This window comes from Salvelinus sp. IW2-2015, linkage group LG9 (genome assembly GCF_002910315.2).
Source record: "Salvelinus sp. IW2-2015 linkage group LG9, ASM291031v2, whole genome shotgun sequence".
Taxonomy (NCBI): Eukaryota; Metazoa; Chordata; class Actinopteri; order Salmoniformes; family Salmonidae; genus Salvelinus; species Salvelinus sp. IW2-2015.
In genome coordinates this window covers 23231424-23252816 of record NC_036849.1, presented here as the reverse complement: position 1 = coordinate 23252816, position 21393 = coordinate 23231424, and the positions used below count along the sequence as shown (strand labels likewise).

The 21393-nt window shown below is 45.8% G+C and overlaps 2 protein-coding genes across 2 annotated transcripts in view; one reads left to right on the top strand and one right to left on the bottom strand.

Annotated features, from left to right (window-relative positions):
* LOC111968840 (AT-rich interactive domain-containing protein 1B-like) overlaps window positions 1-21393 on the bottom strand; it is a 355396-nt gene that overhangs the window by 97268 nt on the left and 236735 nt on the right. The window contains 1 exon segment of the mRNA XM_023994739.2: window positions 6363-6624. Within this exon segment, the coding sequence (XP_023850507.2) occupies window positions 6363-6624 (262 nt within the window).
* LOC111968845 (kelch repeat and BTB domain-containing protein 11) overlaps window positions 1-21393 on the top strand; it is a 340328-nt gene that overhangs the window by 228408 nt on the left and 90527 nt on the right. The gene's annotated exons all lie outside the window — the stretch shown is intronic.

The window sequence follows — 21393 nt, the reverse complement described above, 5'->3', positions numbered from 1 at the left end:
CAGAGAGAGAGAGGGGATGAGGGATCACAAGAATCAAAGAGAGAGGGATGAGGGATCACTAGAATCAAAGAGAGAGGGATGAGGGATCACTAGAATTAAAGAGAGAGGATGAGGGATCACTAGAATTAAAGAGAGAGGGGATGAGGGGTCACTTAGAGTTAAAGAGAGAGGGGGTGAGATATCATTACAATTAAAGAGAGAGGGGATGAGGGATCACTAGAATCAAAGAGAGAGGGGATGAGGGGTCACTTAGAGTTAAAGAGAGCGGATGAGGGATCATTAGAATTAAAGAGAGGGGATGAGGTGTCACTAGAATCGAAGAGAGGGGATGAGAGGTCACTAGAATCAAAGAGAGAAGGGATGAGAGGTCACTAGAATCAAAGAGAGAGGGGATGAGGTGTCACTAGAATCGAAGAGAGGGGATGAGGTGTCACTAGAATCGAAGAGAGGGGATGAGAGGTCACTAGAATCAAAGAGAGAGAGGATGAGGGATCACTAGTTGCATCACTATTCCGATCACTCCTCTGGTTTGACTAGAGACTGTGAGAAAGGCATTGGTAACCAGCAGTACACAGAGATACAGAAGTATTTTTCAGTGACTCTAGCAAAGCCCCACAGCCTTTCCTCCTCCTCTTCTCCTCCTCTCCCCCTCCTCTCCCTTCCCAGCGCACATCCCATTCTGCATGGAATGCGGATGAGAGTAATGCCGTTTGCGTCCCCAAAGACGAAAAATGTGGGGTGCTCCGAATTGGTTTAGAGACATTGGGGCTGAGCAATGTGATTTCTGCTTGACTGTCACAAATGTAGCACAACAGGAAAATCAATTTGCCTTCTGTGCCTCCTGGCTCGAGGAGAATCCAAATGCCAGGCGAACCTAGATAATGTTGTATTCCATTTGAGAAATGGCAAGGAGAGAGAGAAAGAGAGAGACTGAGAGGGAGAGAGAGAAACTGAGCTGCACTTCCTAACCTCCTGCCAAATGTATGACCATATTAAAGACACATACTGTATTTCCCTCAGATTACACAGATCCACAAAGAATTAGAAAACAAACCCAATATTGATGAACTCCCATATCTATTGGGTGAAATACCAGTGTACCATCACAGCAGCAAGATTTGTGACCTGTTGCCACAAGAAAAGGGCAACCAGTGAAGAACAAACACCTTTGTAAATACAACCCATATCTATGTTGACTTATTTTCCCTTTTGTACTTTAACTATTTGCACATCATTACAACACTGTATATAGACATAATATGACATTTGAAATGTCTATTCCTTTGGAAGTGTTATGTTAACTGTTCATTTTTATTGTTTATTTCATTTTTGTTTATTATCTACTTCACTTGCTTTGGCAATGTTAACATATGTCCCCATGCCAATAAAGTCCTTAAATTGAATTGAAATTGAATAGAGGGAGAGAGAGAGAGAGAGACAGGTCTGGAAAGGAGAGGGATGTATGAAGTGAGTTACGCTGAGGGAAACAGATGCTTTCTACGATAAATACATGTCTGTTTGTAGGATTTTGAGTTACCAGGGACCTCACTATACCACATTATCATTATACTTAGGTGCCGATGCCATATGTATTACGATTCTCACTATTCTCACAATTCTATACGCATTGCGATTTGATGTTCCAAACATATTACTCACTATATGTCTGCTGCAGAGGAACAAGAGAGACATGAGAACATTAGTCATGTAAATACAAGAGCTGAAAACATGTTGGCTCACTATTTAAAAGCAAGGTGGAAAACAAGGTATAGGATGAAAAATACTGGAGCTTTGGCGCAGATATAGCCGACAAGCGCTAGCTAATGTTTTTTTAAACAGATCGATACTTGGAGTCAAAGGATCGATATGATATCGTCACAAAAAATATTGCGATATGTAACTCTAGAGATTTTTCTATCACTATCTGTGACACACCTCTCTGTATCTTCTATTACTGGGAGGCTGTTAGTGTGTGTGTGTCTGTGTGTGTCTGTGTGTGTCTGTGTGTGTCTGTGAAATGAATGTATAGTGTTTGTGTGCATCTACAGTATAGTGTGAGTGCCAGTGTATGTGTGTGCGAGCATGTGTATTTGGTGTGTGCTGTATGTACACAGTCAGTCAATATGTGAGTGCCGTCTGAAAGTGAATGTGTGTGTGTGACAGTGTTTATAGTGTGTGTGTGAGTGTGTGTGACAGCCAGGTGAAAGGCTGACAATGTGGAATTGCTCTCCTCTGACCGTTGTCAGGGGTGACAGGTGTCCCGTGAGCACTTGGCCATGTGACGTGCGTCGCCTCGGTAACCGAGGCAGCTACCTTCAGAAGGCAATAAACCACAGCCACGGTCACATCATGGTCACAGTACGGTGGTGTCACGGTCAGAACCTTAATGTGATGGTGGTGCTGGTGTAGACTTGACCAGTGACAATGCCACAGACTTGACCCTGTCACTCTTTATGGGTGTCGAATAGACTCAGAGACAAGGCCTAGGAACAGGCCAACCTTCCATATGGTGTTATCAGCTGTCCTTTCCCTCAAGAACAACAAGGCTCCTGGTGCTGACAGCATCCCGGCAGAGCTACTTAAGAAGGGAGGTTACTTCTGCACCAGAATGCTCCACCAGTACATCACTCAGGTTTGGGACCGGGAGATCGTCCCCCAACAGTGACGGAAGTGGAAGGCTGCCGTCTTATTGGCTCTTAACCAGCCATGCTATTTTGTTTTGTTTTTTCGCGTTGTTCGTAGCTTGTTTTGTACATGGTGTTGCTGCTCTCTTATGACCGAGAGGAGCTTTATGGACATCAGAACTGCGATTTCTCACATCAAACTGGACAAAGAGTTCTTCTTCAATGAGTCAGACTGGAGGGATATAATACAGACACCCGACCAGGCCCAGTTCCCCATTATTCGCTGGAGAAGGAAACTGAGATTTTGCAGAAAGGTATCAGGGTGCCTTGTGAGGATGAGGAGATGAGTGGCAAATCTGCCCTTGCCTTCCGTCCTGCTAGCTAACTTTCAATCGCTGGAAAATAAATGGGACGAACTGAAAGCACGTTTATCCTACCAACGGAACATTACAAACTGCAGTATCTTATGTTTCACCGAGTCGTGGCTGAAGGACGACATTAAAAACATACTGCTGGCGGGTTATACACTCTATCGACAGGACAGAACAGCAGCCTCTAGTAAGACACGGGGCAGGGGCCTATGCATTTATGTAAACAACAGCTAGTGCACCATATCTAAGGAAGTCTCAAGGTTTTGCTCGTCTGAGGTGGAGTGTATCATGATAAGCTGTAGACCACACGATCTACCTAGAGAATTTTCATCTGTATTTTTCGTAGCTGTCTACATACCACCACATACCGATGCTGGCACTAAAACCGCACTCAATGAGCTGTATACCGCCATAAACAAACAGGAAAATGCTCATCCAGACGTGGCGCTCCTAGTGGCTGGGGACTTTAATGCAGGGAAACTTGGATCAGTTTTACCTAATTTCTATCAGCATGTTAAATGTGCAACCAGAGGGAAAAAAATTCTAGACCTTTGCTCCACACACAGAGACGCATACAAAGCTCTCCCTCGCCCTCCATTTGGAAAATCTGACCATAGTTCTATCCTCCTGATTCCGGCTTAAAAGCAAAAATTAAAGCAGAAAGCACCTATTCATTAACTACAGCTCAGCATTCAACACCATAGTGCCCTCAAAGCTCATCACTAAACATCTCCCTCTGCAACTGGATCCTGGGCTTCCTGACGGGACGCCCCAAGGTAGTAAGGGTAGGTAACAACACATCCTCAACACGGGGGCTCCTCAGGAGTGCGTGCTCAGTCCCCTCCTGTATTTCCTGTTCCATGACTGCATGGCCAAGCACGACTCCAACACCATAATTAAGTTTGCTGATGACACAACAGTGGTAGGCCTGATCACCGACAACGATGAGACAGCCTATAGGGAGGAGGTCAGAGACCTGACTGTGTGGTGCCAGGACAACAACCTCTCCCTCAACGTGAGCAAGACAAAGGAGATGATTGTGGACTACAGGAAAAGAAGGACCGAGCACGCCCCCATTSTCATCGACGGGGCTGTAGTGGAGCAGGTTGAGAGCTTCAAGTTCCTTGGCGTCCACATCACCAATAAACTAACATGGTCCAAGCACACCAAAACAGTCGTGAAGAGTGCATGACAAAACCTATTCACCCTCAGGAGACTGAAAAGATTTGGCATGGGTCCTCAGATTCTCAAAAGGTTTTACAGCTGCACCATCGAGAGCATCCTGACGGGTTCCATCACTGCCTGGTATGGCAACTGCTTGTAAAACTGCGTTGTTGGTTAAGGGATATATCTTCTGGCTGTTGCCGGCAAGGTCCTGGCAAAGGTGATGCTACACAGGTTGATGAACTATATCACAAAGGAACTGCTGCCAGAGTCACAATGCGGCTTCATAAAGAACAGGAGTACGGTCGACATGATAGTCACGGCACGGCAACTCCAGGGGAAGTGCAGTGAACAACATCAGACCTAGAGGATGCTGCTGCCGACCGTTCCACCTGGCGGCAGCTCTGCCAAAGAGGTGAACAGAGGTGGGAGGAGGAGAGGAGCACAAAGAGACAGCAAAAACAGCTCAGGAGACATACATGCCTGCCCCCGCCAACACAGACTGAGACATACCACCATGCCTGCCCCCGCCAACACAGACTGAGACATACATGCCTGCCCCCGCCAACACAGACTGCATTTGCCCCAACTGCAATAAAGTTTGTGGATCTCGGATTAGACTCTACAGTCACCAAAGAATTCACCGTTAACTCAGAAGTGGAAGTCATCATCGGATACAATGGACTACTGTAACCTAACCTAACCAATGTGGTGGTGGTGCTGGTGCAGACTTGACCAGTGACAATGCCACAGACTTGACCCTGCCACTCTTTATGGAAGAGTGACAAATGGACCCAGAGACAAGGCCTAGGGACAGCCAGTGAGCCTCATACGGACAGAGGCAAAAATATCATGTTTGTATGTTTAGAAAGGAGACAGGTTAAAGGCAAGATAAATCACACAATTCTCATGACCTGCTAGTAAGTAAATAGTAATCAATCCTTCATATCATAGCAACATTAGTTCTCAGTGTTTCTCTCTCATATGCCTGGTGTTGGTATTTCTCATTAGAAGTGATTGCATAAACTACAGCTGGTAAACCCTAGCAGCTGTTACCAGACTACGATCCTCTCTCTATGAGGATGTGTTCTGCATGATGGGAGAATATTTATAGATACTCTATTAATCACAGCCATCCCTCCGATGAGATCCGCCTCCTGTCTCACCATCTCACTCCGCATGATCTTGGCATTCGCGTCGGGAGCGGCTGTCCTGCTTTTTCATTAGTGTCAATCACTCCCGTACGTGCTCATTCCGCCCGGAACAACCCGCTGGCCTCAGGAGCTCACTCAAGCATTTGTCCCGCCTCGTCACCGTGATTGACAGGTCTGCGAGCTGCTGACGTGCCCGTCAGGTCTTAATCAGGAAGAGCAGCGGAGGCTGTGGTTGGATGGGGAGGGTAGGGCAGTCAGAGCCATGTCTCATAGCCGTGTGTCACTCTGGCCTGTCCAAGGCCTGTCCAACACACTCCCATTCATTACCTCACTGTTTATCTAAATGCTCATCCATTCCTCTAGGGAGGAACAGCCCTGAATCCTCACACACACACATCTGCTATTGTCTTATTTTGGCTTCCTGTTCTGATAGGAAGAATACAGAGGCCAACAGCAGCCATCTGTATCTGTGCATCTAAAATGTTTTTCAAAATAAATGACAAATGATTTCAAATAGAAAGGAGACATCGAGGCTCTGAGTGGTGCAGTGGTCTAAGGTGCCACTACAGCCTGCACAGTCCGGGTTAGAGGAAGGTTTGGCTGGGGGAGGTTTTCCTTGGCTCGTCCTCTAGCGACTCCTTGTGGTGGGCTGGGCGCCTGCAAGTTGACTTCGGTCGTCAGTCCAATGGCGTTTCCTGGTGTGTCTGACTTCTGGGTTAAGGGGCGTGTTAAGAAGTTGTTGGCCAGGTGGGTCCTGTTTTGGAGGATGCATGTCTCAACCTTTACCTCTCCCGAGCCCATAGAGGAGTTGCAGCGATGAGACAAGGTTATAACTAGCCCATCGGTCATCTTGACATGGCCACTGCTGTAGTTCTGACCATATTTTTCTCATAATTTATCTGAACACAACAGGGTGTCATTATACCTGTACAGGATACTTGAACAGATGAATCAGAGGAGTGTTATAGAAAGAAAGAGAGTCAATCACCAGTATGAGGTTTTTTGATTATTTTGTGAAATTATTTGCCTTAGGAACCCTGTTGGCTTACCTGGTGCTGTGGTTGGGCCGCTGACAGGGGAGATGGGGCCAGAGCCGGAGCGTGATTGGTTGGAGCCCACAGGGGACCCAACAGGAGAGGACGATGGGCCGCTGCCTTGACCAGACAGGTGGGGTGACGCGTGGGGTGAGAAGGGTGACTGGGCTGGGTTACTCTGCTCCCCCTGGCTACTGGTGGAGCCTGTAGCACTGATGGCTGAACTGTGACCAGCCTCTGTACCTGTAGGGAGGTCATCTATGGAGCCAGACAGGTCCTGGAACAGAGAAAGAGAGAGACAGGAGAGATGGTGAGCGAAGAATATCATAAGGGATACTATCACAAAACAGCAAGAGAGTAGCACTGGGTATGCTGTGGATTACAACATAGTAATACATAACCCACAAAGCACAACAATACTCCACAATACTCTCACAATACAGCTCTATACTGAAACTATACTGAAAGCAGTGTAGTGCCTTGCTGGTGTAGGTCTGTCTGTTCTGTGTGATGTGTAATGGGCCAGTATTCAAGGCTGAGCTTATGTTACACACATCCCCTGTGGGGAGAGAGAGGCGAGGGGGAGGTAGGAGGGAGGGGAGGACGGGGGGCATTGACTGGTTAAGGGTATTCTGAACAATTTCTAGGGAATCCCCTATGAATGCCGACAGTCTGAATGATAGTCTTATAAAAGAGGAGATTGAAGGGAGAGGGAGGTAGATAGTCCCTTAAACACAGATCCCCGCAGTTCTCCAGCTGCACTACGGGAGGCCACCCACCCACCACTGATGGGATATGTGGGCCACAACCCAGGTGAGGCATCTATAATAACAATTATTTGGTGGGTACTTATATTTGTCCTATTTCAGTGAATTGGAAATGTGTTTTTTGCATATCCCACTCTACCTGAGACACCCTTGGAGACTGGGGTCACAGCCAGGGTCTGACATTATCAACATTGAACCTGGAGCAATTAGGGTTAAGCGCCTTGCTGAATGGCACATCGGCAGATTGTTCACCTTGTCAGCTCGGGGATGCGAACTAGCATCCTTTCAGTTACTGGCCCAATAATGTAACCTCTAGGCCACCTGCTGTAGCTAGCTATCTGTCTCTCTATCTGTCTGTCTATCTGTCTGTCTTTCTGTCCACCCACCACCGTCAGTCAGGTTCCACAGAATCTGTCCCCAGCCACCTCCATGAATCTTTACCTAACCCTCTCCAAGGCCACCAAAGACCTCTCCTGTGTCTCCTAAAATGGCCATAGGGAAAATACTGGATCAAAGCTGAAGATGAAACCAGCTACTACTGTGGTTCTTTCACCAGTTTATGTATTATTGTCATCTATTGTTTACTGAAGCATAACATGTTGAGTGTTATGGTATATTGTCCAGATGAATAAGAAGGTTTTGTGGTCATAAACAGTGATAATGTTACAGAGGATACATGTTGTTCATGTATCCTCTGTGGTGGCACAGGCTTTTGTTTTCGTCATGCCTCCGTGGCTGCCCACCCGCCCGCCCTACCACCCGCCCGCCTGGTCTGCCCGCCCTGCTCTGCCAGGCTGTCTCAGTCTGTCAGATGGCATCATCTGCCCGTGCTCGATCAGCCCAGCACACACAGAGGCCTCTCTCTTTCCGTTTCTCTCTACCACTTCCCTCACTTTCTCTCTGTCAGCGGTGTCACTCGCTGTCCCAACCAATCAACTCTACTGAGCTAGATGATGTCATAGGCTGTCTCAACCAATCACCAGAGCTATTTTTCTGAGGAGGCAGTCACAGGTCACCGCAAGTGCGTGCCATATGACACAGTGGGGTCCTGCAAAGAGGGAAACCATGGTGACGTATTTCTAAACAGGTGAATCTAGTGTGACATCCACCTGATTGTTAGCCTCAGAGCCAATTAAAAAAGGGAAAGCACTGTGAATAATTACATTACTCGCTTGTCGCCAGTTCTCCAATAACCGTTGGGCAGAAAAGCACATCATTAATTTGGAGGATTTGAGGATTGACCTGTTTGGATTAGACTCATGCTTGACGGCATCTAGACAGTGTTGTGACTGAGAGAGCCCAGGGAATAAGACCAGGCTCTTCCACAGATCTAACAGTGAAGAATCCCAGCTGCTGCTCTCTACACAGTGATATTTCCAGCAGTAAACAGCCAGCCCAGCCAAATACCCAACGAGCTAGCTTGGGCCCTTTCCAAAGTGGCCCAAATCTAATTGGTTTGCCTCTGTGCTGCAAATTGCTCTGTGCATTGAGTCTCCAAATAGCTGTCAACTACTCCCAGTTGGCATCTTGTATCACTTAATGTGCTTCTGAAGCATGTAATTGTCATAATAAGAAAAATATTGAGGTGATAATAACCACTTACGTTGAGATGGCCAGACCCCCAAGTAATGGCCTCCTATCTAGACGCTTCACACTACGTTTGAGAGGCAGTCATTCGTGACCCTTCACCTCAGGGGTGTTGGCATCAGCCTCCCTCCCTCTCCCTCTCTCTCTGAGGCTGTCAGCCTGTCAGACTCAGACAGGCAGGGGCACTAAGGGGACAGCTGAGCCAACACACACAGTAGAAACACACACACACAAACACACTCATAGAAACACACACGCACGCACATGTACACACAGGCACGACATGCACACACCTCACACACACACCAGATCACCAACCTATGACTGAGTGGGAGAAAAAAAACATCATTCATTAAGGAGTGGTCTTTCCACTGACTGTCCCCCCTGAGCAGGCAGAGACATGCACAAATTATATATACATATTTATTTTACCAGGCAAGTCAGTTAAGAACAAATTCTTATTTACAATGACGGCCTACTCCGGCCAAACCCAGACAACTGTGCGCCGCCCTATGGGACTCCCAATCACAGCCGGATGGGATACAGCCTGGATTCAAACCAGGTACTATAGTGACACTTCTTGCACTGAGATGCAGTGCCTTAGACCGCTGCGCCACTCGAGTGCCCTAACTAATGAGTGCTGCTGGGAAGGGAAGGGAACAGGCAGTGTTCCCCAGTCCAGGATTCTCTGGTCACGCTGTCTAGACAGGGAGGAGTCGGGCACCACACCACAGCTTCCTGTCTGTGGACCATGGGGAAAGAGAGCATTGACCCTCAAACTTCCTCACAGACATACTGCACGGCACACACTCAAGTGAACCAGGGTGAACCAGCATGGCTGTATAGAGCAGGGAAGGCTTTCTTACAAGAGGCTGGGACTGTAGTTGCTGCTAGGGCTAGGTCAGAGGCTGTAGCTGGCTGGGTGGAGCAGAGGACCGGGGCCATGCAGGGCTGGTGTTGTCAGCTCTGGTTTAGGTGGCTCTTGGGGCAGTGCTGTCCAGCGTGTCACCTCGCTGTTGGAGGGACCAGCCACCCGCTGCCACTACAGCTTCCACCACCAGATCCCCCTGTCACCCTGCTGCAACCGCCCTGCCACCAGGCCAGACAGGCTAGCTGACACAGCCTAGTCACAGTGGCACAGCAGCAGGGATGACAGGGAGGCTGGTGGGTAGGAGGGTGAGGAATGGTAGAGGGTTTGTGTGTGGGTGGGGAGAGTTCTCTCTCATTCTCTCTCTCTTTCTCTCTTTCTCTCTTTCTTTCTCTCTCTCTCTGTTTCCAGTTATTAAGATATCCTCACACAGGACATGAACATGTTAAAAGCTGATATTCAAAGTGTCTGCAGTGACATACAAGGGGAAACTCTAATGGAGGGGAAAAGTTACATTTAAAATCCAAAGATCCAAATGTTAATCGCCCATGTTGCTATCGAAGGCTCAACTGCTGTACCCACTGGTATTTAAAACTAACTCGGTGGACTCGTACAGTACAGAAGGCTTATTCCTCTCTTTTCTCTGAGTAAATAGAATGATGACAGCTGTAATTAGGTCTAATAGATGTCTGTTGTGAGCCCTCTGGGGATGCTCTCACTCTCTCACGGACCCACTGTTCTCGTTACTGCCTTCGGACTGCTGTGCTGCTGCTCCCTCTCTCTTAGAAAAAAAGGTCCTATCTAGGACCTAAAAGGGTTCTTCGGCTGTTCCCATAGGAGAACCCTTTGAAGAACCCTTTTTGGCTGCAGGTAGAACGCTTTTGGTTCCAGGTCTAACTCTTTCCACAGATGAAACCAAAAGGATTATACCTGGAACCAAAAAGGGTTCTCCTATAGGGATAGTCGAATAACCCTTTTAGAACACTTTTTTCTAAGAATGTAGCAGTGGAAATGCTATTACACTTAAGATATTTTTCTTCCCCAAAACGTTGAGTTGAGTAAATTAAATGTCATGCAAATTACGAAATGAAATGCCATGCAAATTATGAATTAAAATGGCATGCAAATTATGAAATGAAATGCCATGCAAATTATGAAATGCCATGCAAATTATGAAATGAAATGCCATGCAAATTATTTTCTGAATGGTTGTGTGTCAGGGAGGGAGCGGGGGAGTGGAGGGTAATGGGATGCCCCATGTAGAGAGCTCACTGTTATACCGTTCACAAGGTGCGACTAAATACCATGTACAGACAGAGAGGAACTCACAAAACGCTAACACTCCCAGCTACAGAGTACAGAGCTGGCATAGGCTCAGAAAGGAGAGAGATGTGTACATGTGTTTGCAGGGGAAACTGAGCGAGTGAGAGAGAAAGATTATAATGGTAATGATGATGATGATGATGCTGATGGTGTTGATTGTGGTGATAACAGTAAGGCTGATGATGATTATGATGATGATGATGATGCTGATGGTGTTGGTTGTGGTGATAACAGTAATGATGATGACGATGATGATGATGCTGATGGTGTTGGTTGTGGTGATGACAGTGATGATGATTATGATGATGATGATGAGATGATGATGATGATGCTGATGGTGTTGGTTGTGGGGAGACAGTGATGATGATGAAATGATGATGATAATGAATGCTGTGGTGTTGGTTATCTAGGATAAGTGATGCTGAAGTTGTGGTGATGACAGTGATGATGATGATGATGAGATTGCGTGTTGGTTGTGATGATGACAAGAAGATGATGATGATGATTATGATGATTATGATGATGATGCTGATGTTGTTGGTTGTGGTGATGATGATGATGATGATGATGATGATGCTGTTGGTTGTGGTGATGACAGTAATGATGATAATGATGGTATTGGTTGTGATGATGACAGTGATGATGATGAGGATGAGGATGATGATGAGGATGAGGATGATGATGATGATGATGATGATGCTGCTGATGTGTTAGTTGTGGTGGTGGTTGGGGTGGAAATGATGGTAATGATAATGATGAATCATTTGAATGTTCTGAGGGGAGTTTTCTACTATGCCACAGGCTACAAAACCATCTGGCCATGCTACTGACCGACAGAGCTCTCTGATCAGGAGAAGTCATTATGGGCCATACAACAGTCATATCAGTCTCCTGACTCATCAATGTCCCAGTGCCTGTTGTCCTTTGTGTCACAGGTGGCACTGTTGGGAAGTCAGGTTCCATCCCACATCTCCATGGCTGGCTGGGTGCCATGACGACATTCCAAGCAGCCCAGGAGCTTACTGCACTCAGTGCCAAGTCCTCTTCTGTCATAGTGGAACATCTCTGAAAGGACCCTACAGGAGCCTCTTGGGCCTGCCTGTCTGTGCAATAACACCAACCATTAAACCAAGACATCCAAGAACAGACCGTGTCGTCAGGAAAAACTCCTGTCCCAGGCTATATCTCCAGATCAGGCAACATATTATGTGGAACTAGGATGTGAGGGAAATGCTGTGTTCTACAGACAGGACTATAGGACCCAAACTGAGGGATGCTACCATGTTTAAAATTACATTTATTTGATGTTCAAGCAAGTAGTTTTTCGCAGAGCGAGAACAAACTGTTCCGGGCCTCTATAGTTGCAGGAGAGACACAGTGTCAGAAAGCAATATGTGCTTTTCTATTTCGCTACAATGGCTGCACAAAGCACAGGCAATCTCATGATAATACTCCCGCGGCATAATAACAAAAACAACTGTCTAGACTTTCAACACCAACACAGACAGGCAAAAAATACACTTCCTCTTCAGACACACTAGTAGTTAACATAATGTTTCTAGAGTTCTCTCACTTCTATAGACATACAGCATCACCCCCAAAGCCAATGTCTACTTCTTGGACTGTCCATGTCTGTCTGCAACAAAGTCTGGTCTGCTGGGTGCATACACACACGTCCTGAGTGTATCTACAGTCCTCAGGCTAATAAGGCAGCCAGACAACCTACCACCACGCCCATGTTTCCAGTCTGCTGTGGTGTGTGAGAGCGCTAATGCTAAAACTAGCCCATTAGTGTTATTTGTCGTTGGGGTGATATGCAGCTTGCGGAGTGATAACTCTCCCTCTCTAAGCCCTCAGTAATGTGGAGATAGGAAGAGAGTCTGTTTGGAGGACCCGTTTGAAGCCCTATTACTCCTAAGCCTGTAAAGACACCCAAATCTGGTGGCGCTTGTCTCCAAACCAGGGGATTAGTGTTGAGTTTCACTGTGATTCCCCCTGATAATACGACAGAGCTTGATAGAGCCGGGCCGAGCAGAACGAGCGCTTAACGCACGCCGGCCCTATTCACTTAACGCACGCCTCATTGTCTCTCTGAACAATGACGACAATAAAGTACCCCAGCCCTCCACAGCTCAACCTTTAATCGCTAGATAAATGTTCAGGATAGTCCCTTTGTACCCTATATTGAGGTTGAAGTTGCCACCCCACAAACCCTGCCATCTAATATTTTTTATTCCACTAAACAGTTTTTATTTATTTAGTCTTCCATTTAAAAGAGGGGGCCTTGATGAGAGTCGACAAGCCAGGCAGGCCGTTAATATTTGAGCTGTTGAAATGTTGTTTTTTCATTCACCACAAAGGCTCTAACTGGTTTAATGCATAAGCAGACCACTCCCCTCCACCCCTCCTCCCCTCCTCCCCTCTTCCCCTCCCCCTACCCTCCCACCCCTCCTCCCCTCTTCCCTCTACCCTCCACCCCTCCTCCCCTCTCCCTTCTACCCTTCCTCCCCTCCACCCCTCCTCCCCTCTTCCCTCCTACCCTCACCCCTCTCCCCTCTTCCCTTCTACTCTCCACACCCCTCCTCCCCTCTTCCCCTTCTACCTCCACCCCTCCTCCCTCTTCCCCTCCTTCCCTCCACCCCTCCACCCCTTACCCGTCGTCCCCTCCACCCCTCCTCCCACACTCCACCCCTCCTCCCCTCCATCCCTCCTCCCCTCATCCCTACAGCACCTATTCATTATGTTCTTATTGCATCTAATAATGTTTTCTATTTATGGAATTCCGCTATGCCATACTCACGCCCCCCCCTCTCCTCTTCACTCACCCAGATACATATCACCTCCCCACCCCTCCTCCTCTCCCACTCACCCCAGAGACATTACTCACCCCCCCCCCACCCCTCCTCCTTTTCACTCACCCCAGAGACATACTCACCTCCCCACCCCTCCTCCTCCCACTCACCCCAGAGACATACTCACCCCCCCACTCCTCCTCCTCATCCACTCACCCCAGAGACATACTCACCCCCACCCCTCCTCCTCTCCACTCACCCCAGAGACATACTCACCCCCACCCCTCCTCCTCTCCACTCACCCCAGAGACATACTCAACCCCCACCCCTCCTCCTCTCCACTCACCCCAGGAGACATACTCATCCCCCAACTCTCATTCACCCAAAGACATACTCACCCCCCCACCCCTCCTCCTCTCCACTCACCCAGAGAGAGAGACAGAGAAGAAACTTAGAGCGAATGGAGGAATAGAAAATAAATAAATAAAACAGCCAAATTCCTAATTTCTAATTCAACTGCTCATTCAGCTTAACCTCTCTCTCTCCTCTGCAATTAAAGCACCTGCCACATCCTTCACGCCGTGCTGCTGCCTCCCACCCTCCATGCCCGCCCGCCCGCCCGCCGCACAGAGCAGCCACACGGCTAAATAATGCAGTGCATCCTGCGCCACGCATCCTTTATCATCCCAAATGACAGCCATTTGCATATCTCCCCAGTCAATTAGAGCGGAATAATCAGCCCATAATTGGGGGAGAGCGCCGGTAATCACCCAACCCTGGCACACCGTCAGGACAAACGGGGGGAGGGGGAAGAAGAGGGGCTGAGGTAGGAGAGGTGGGGAGACAGCCTTCACACTTCAACCTAGTGTTCTATCCTACTATGCTACAGTCCAGAGTTCTCCTCTCTCACATGCCCTCGTCCACTCTCTTTTGTTTTTCAAACTCTCTTACTTGAACTCCCTACCCACCAACTATCATGTGTTATGTATCCTTAGTACAGTACTAGGAACAGACATTCTCCAGATACATGAACGTTAGAGTACACAGGTATCTCTCCTGAGTGAAAGAGGTAGAAAGAGACTGTGGAGGTCTACAATWGTTTTTCTGAGGTCTTGATTTCTTTTGACTTTCCCATGATGTCAAGCAAAGAAGCACTGCGTTTGAAGGTAGGCCTTGAAATACATCCACAGGTACACCTCCAATTGACTCAAATTATGTAAATTAGCCTAACAGAAGCTTCTAAAGCCATGACATAATTTTCTGGAATTTTCCAAGCTGTTTAAAGGCACAGTCAATTTAGTGTATGTAAACTTCTGACCCACTGGAATTGTGATACAGTGAATTATAAGTTAAATAATCTGTCTGTAAACAATTGGTGGAAAAATTACTTGTGTCATGCACAAAGTAGATGTCCTAACCGACTTGCCAAAACTATAGTTTGTCAACAAGAAATTTGTGGAGTGGTTGAAAAACGAGTTTTAATGACTCCGACCTAAGTGTATGTAAACTTCCGACTTCAACTGTATATACAGTGCATTCGAAAAGTATTCAGACCCCTTGACTTTTTTAACATTTTGTTACTTTACAGCCTTATTCTTTTTTCCTCATCAATCTACACATAATACCCCATAATGACAAAGCAAAAACTGGTTTGTAGAAATTTTTGTAAATGTATTAAAAAGAAAAGAAAACTGAAATATGCCATTTATTCACACCCTTTACTCAGTACTTTTTTGAAGCACCGTCTTCTTGGGTATCTATTTGGGGAGTTTCTCCATTCCTTTCTGCAGATCCTCTCAAGCTCTGTCAGGTTGGATGCGGAGCGTTGCTGCACAGCTATTTTCAGGTCTCTCCAGAGATGTTCGATCGGGTTCAAGTCCGGACTCTGGCTAGGCCACTGAAGGACATCCAGAGACTTGCCCGAAGCCACTCCTGCGTTGTCTTGGCTGTGTGCTTAGGGTCATTAACCTGTTGGAGGTGAACCTTCGCCCCAGTCTAAGGTCCTGAGCGCTCTGGAGCAGGTTTTCATTAAGGATCTCTCTGTACTTTGCTCCGTTCATCTTTGTCTCGATCCTGACTAGTCTCCCAGTCCCCGCTGCTGAAAATCATCCCCACAGCATGATGCTGCCACCACCATGCTTCACCGTAGGGATGGTGCCAGGTTTCCTCCAGACGTGACGCTTGGCATTCAGACCAAAGAGTTCAATCTTGGTTTCATCAGACCAGAGAATCTTGTTTCTCATGGTCTGAGAGTCTTTAGGTACCTTTTGGCAAACTCCAAGTGGGTTGTCATGTGCCTATTACTGAGGAGTGGCTTCCAATCAAGCCTTTCTACCATAAAGACCTGATTGGTGGAGTGCTGCAGAGATGGTTGTTCTTCTGGAAGGTTCTCCCTTCTCCATAGAGGAACTCTAGATCTCTGTTAGATGGAACATTGTGTTCTTGGTCACCTCCCTGACCAAGGCCCTTCTCCCCCCGATTGCTCAGTTTGGCTGGGTGGCCAGCTCTAGGTAGAGTCTTGGTGGTTCCAAACGTCTTCCATTTAAGAATGATGGAGGCCACTGTGTTCTTGGGGACCTTCAATGCTGCAGAAATGTTTTTGTACCCTTCCCAAGATATGTACCTCGACACAATCCTGTCTCGGAGCTCTACGGACAATTCCTTCGACTCATGGCTTGTTTTTTGATCTGACATGCACTGTCAACTGTGGGACCTTATATAGACAGGTGTGTGCCTTTCCAAATCATGTCCAATCAATTGAATTTACCACAGGTGGACTCCAATCGAGGTGGACTCCAATCAACATCTCAAGGATGACTAATGGAAACAGGATGCACCTGTGCTCAATTTCGATTCTCAAAGCAAAGGGTCTGAAAACTTAATAAATGATCAAACATGTCAAAAAAACGGTTTTCGTTTTGTCATTATGGGGTATTGTGTGTAGATTGTTGAGGAAAAACAAATATTTAATCAATTTTAGAAAAGGCTGTAAAGTAAATTAACGTGGAAAAAGTCAAATGGTCTGAATGCTTTCCGAAGGCACTGTATATACAGTACTAGTCAAAATTTGGACACACCTACTCATTCAAGGATTTTTCTTTATTTTTACTATTTTCTACATTGTAGAATAATAGTGAAGACATCAAAACTATGAAATAACACATATGGAGTCATGTAGTAACCAAAAAAGTGTTAAACAAATCAAAACATATTTTATATTTGAGATTCTTCAAAGTAGCCACCCTTTGCCTTGATGACAGCTTTGCACACTCTTGGCATTATCTCAACCAGCTTCACCTGGAATGCTTTTCCAACAGTATTAAAGGAGTTCCCACATGTGCTTAGCACTTGTTGGCTGCTGTTCCTTCACTCTGCGGTCCAACTCATCCCAAACCATCTCAATTGGGTTGAGGTTAGGTGATTGTGGAGGCCAGGTCATCTGATGCATCACTCCATCACTCTCCTTCTTGGTCAACTAGCCCTTACACAGCCTGGAGGTGTGCTGGGTCATTGTCCTGTTGAAAAACAAATGATAGTCCCACTAAGCTCAAACCAGATGGGATGGCGTATCACTGCAGAATGCTGTGGTAGCCATGCGGGTTCAGTGTGCCTTGAATTCTAAATAAATCACAGACAGTGTCACCAGCAAAGCACCCCCACACCATAACACCTCCTCCTCCTCCATGCTTCACGGTGGGAACCACACATGAGGAGATCATCCGTTCACCTACTCTGCGTCTCACAAAAACACTGCTGTTGGAGCCAAAAATCTAAAATTTGAACTCATCAGACCAAAGAACAGTTTCTACCAGTCTAATGTCCATTGCTCGTGTTTCTTGGCCCAAGCAAGTCTCTTCTTCTTATTGGTTTCTTTTAGTAGTTATTTATTTGCAGCAATTTGACCAAAGGCCTGATTCATGCAGTCTCCTCTGAACAGTTGATGTTGAGATATGTCTGTTACTTGAACTCCGTGAAGCATTTATTTGGGCTGCAATTTATGAGGCTGGTAACTCTAACGAGCTTATCCTCTGTAGCAGAGGTAACTCTGGGTCTTCCTTTCCTGTTGCGGTCTTCATGAGAGCCAGTTTCATCATAGCGCTTGATGGTTTTTGTGACTGCGCTTGATGAAACTTTCAAAGTCCTGAAATTTCCCATACTGACTGACGTTCATGTCTTAAAGTAATGATTGACTGTCGTTTCTCTTTGCTTATTTGAGCTGTTCTTGCCATGATATGGACTTGGTCTTTTACCAAATAGGGCTATCTTCTGTATACCACCCCTACCTTGTCACAACACAACCGATTGGCTGAAACGCATTAACTTCTTATTTACATTTACATTTAAGTCATTTAGCAGACGCTCTTATCCAGAGCGACTTACTGCAGAGCAGTATTGAGTAGCTTGGATGAAAGGTGCACAGAGGTGCCCATAGTAAACTGCCTGCTCCTCAGTCCTAGTTGCTAATATATGCATATTATTATTCGTATTGGATAGATGTCTGTGTGTCTGTGAGTACAACAGAACTCATATGGCAGGCAAAAACCTGAGAAGAAATCCAAACAGGAAGTGGGAATTCTGAGGTTGGTCGATTTTCAACCAAGACCCTATTAAATACACAGTGGGATATGGATGAGTTTGCACTTCCTACGGCTTCCACTAGATGTCAACAGTCTGTAGAACCTTGTCTGATGCCTCTACTGTTAAGTGGGGCCGAAGGAGACAGGAATTAGTCAGGTCTATCATGACCTGACCATGCTCTGACAATGCGCGTTCATATGAGAGGGAGCTCTGTTCCATCGCACATCTGAAGTCAATGTAATTCTCCGGTTGGAACGTTACTGAAGATTTATGTTAAAAACATTCTAAAGATTGATTCAATACATCGTTTGACATGTTTCTACTGACTGTTACGGAACTTTTTGACATTTTGTCTGCTTTTAGTGAACGCGCTTCCTGGCTTTGGATTTGTTTACCAAACACGCTAACAAAATTAGCTATTTGGACATAAATGATTGACATTACCGAACAAACAAACATTTCTTGTGGAAGTGGGAGTCCTGGGAGTGCATTCCAACGAAGATCAGCAAAGGTAAGTGAAGATTTATAATGCTTTTTATGAGTTTTGTTGACTGCACAATTTTGCGGGTAACTGTATGGCTTCCTTTTGTGGCTGAACCCTGTTCTCAGATTATTGAATATTGTGCTTTTGCCGTAAAGCTTTTTGAAATCTGACACAGCGGTTGCATTAAGAACAAGTGTATCTTTAATTCTATGTAAAACATGTATCTTTCATCAAAGGTTATGATGAGTATTTATGTTATTTGACGTGGCTCTCTGCAATTTCTCCGGATATTTTGGAGGCATTTCTGAACATGGCGCCAATGTAAACTGAGGTTTTTGGATATAAATATGAATTTAATCGAACAAAACATATATGTATTGTGTAACATGAAGTCCTATGAGTGTCATCTGATGAASATCATCAAAGGTTAGTGATTCATTTTATCTCTATTTCTGCTTTTTGTGACTCCTGTCTTTGGCTGGAAAAATGACTGTGTTTGTTTGTGATTTTGCGGTGACCTAACATAATCGTTTGTGGTGCTTTCGCTGTAAAGCCTATTTGAAATCGGACACTTTGGTGGGATTAACAACAAGATTACCTTTAAAATGGTATAAGATACATGTATGTTTGAGGAATTTTAATTCAAAGCTGGAATTTTCACTGGCTGTTGTCATATCATCCCGTTAACGGGATTGCAGCCATAAGAAGTTTTTAAGAAGGAAAGACGCTCATATTCTAAAACATGCATCCTATTTGTAACAAGGCACTAAAGAAAACTGCAAAAAATGTGGCAAAGAAATGAACTTTATGTCCTTAATACAAAGCGTTATGGGGCAAATCCAAAACAACACATCACTAAGTACCACTCTTCATATTTTCAAGCATGGTGGTGGCTGCATCATGTTATGGGTATGCTTCTCATCAGCAAGGATTAGGGAGTTTTTTGGGATAAAAAGAAAAGGAATAAAGCTAATCAAAGGCAAAATCCAAAAGGAAAACCTGTTTCATTCTGCTTTCCAACAGACACTGGGATACAAATTCACCTTTCAGCAGGACAATAACCTAAAACACAAAGCCAAATATACGCTGGAGTTGCTTACAAAGACGTCATTGAATGTTCCTAAGTGGCCTAGTTTTGGCTTAAGTCAGCTTGAAAATCTATGGCAAGACTTGGCTGCCTAGCAATGATCAACAACCAACTTGACAAAGCTTGAAGAATTTTGAAAAGAATAATGTGCAAATATTGTCCAATCCAGGTGTGTAAAGCTCTTAGAGACTTACCCAGAAAGACTCAAAGCTGTAATCGCTGCCAAATTTGATTCTAACATGTATTGAATACTTATGTAAATGAGATATTTCTGTATTTCATTTTCAATAAATTTGCTAATAAAATGAAAAACATGTTTTCACTTCGTCATTATGGGGTATTGTGTGTAGATGGGTTTTAAAAAATTGGTTAATTTTGAATTCAGGCTTTAATACAACAAAATGTGCAATACGTCTAGGGGTATGAATACTTTCTGAAGGCACTAAATATACTGTAGCGTGAAGAGGAACATCAGAGCCAGACAAGGTTAGTTCCCTCCTGTATCACTTTTCCTTTGTGCTCTGCTTTTCATCCTAGACCTTGGTATTTCCTCAGCTCACTGCAGTTCAAAGCTACACAACATTAACTTCTGTGGTTTTGGGCCGCACTCACTCGCCTTTCTGAGATGAAAGGCACAATGACGCGCCATTTGCTTCAACTTGATGGAGGAGGAGGGAAAAAAGAGAGAAAGAATGAAAAGAAAGAGAAGGAAGATAAAAAACACGGAAAGATGAGAGTTTTGATTTGTTCCGATTTAACCTCCAGAGAAAAGAGGAAATCTATTAGTGTTTACCACAGCAAGGCAGAGGCAGGAAGGTAAAATAAAGAAACACAAAAGTATGATATAAAAACAACAAAGAAAATTGTTTCTTTGAAGACACAGACAGAGAAAAAGAGAGAGAGAGAGAGAGACATACAGTAGGCTGGGGATAGTGTTCACACGGCCAGACCAGGGAGGAAAACAGGGCTGGGGCTGGTGTTCACACGGCTAGACCAGGGAGGAAAACAGGGCTGGGGATAGTGTTCACACGGCTAGACCAGGGAGGAAAACAGGGCTGGGGATAGTGTTCACAACGGCTAGACCAGGAGGAAACAGGGCTGGGGATAGTGTTCACACGGCTAGACCAGGGAGGAAAAACGGGCTGGGGATAGTGTTCACACGGCTAGACCAGGGAGGAAAACAGGGCTGGGGATAGTGTTCACACGGCTAGACCAGGGAGGAAAACAGGGCTGGGGAGTGTTCACACGGCTAGACCAGGGAGGAAACAGGGCTGGGGATAGTGTTCACACGGCTAGACCAGGGAGGAAAACAGGGCTGGGGATAGTGTTCACACGGCTAGACCGGGAGGAAAACAGGGCTGGGGATAGTGTTCACACGCTAGACCAGGGAAGAGAACAGGGCTGGGGATAGTGTTCACACGGCTAGACCAGGGAGGAACAGGGCTGGGGATGTGTTCAAAAACAGGTAAGAAACCAGGGAGGAAAACAGGGCTGGGGAATAGTGTTTCACACGGCTAGACCAGGGAGGAAAACAGGGCTGGGGATTGGTTCACACGGCTA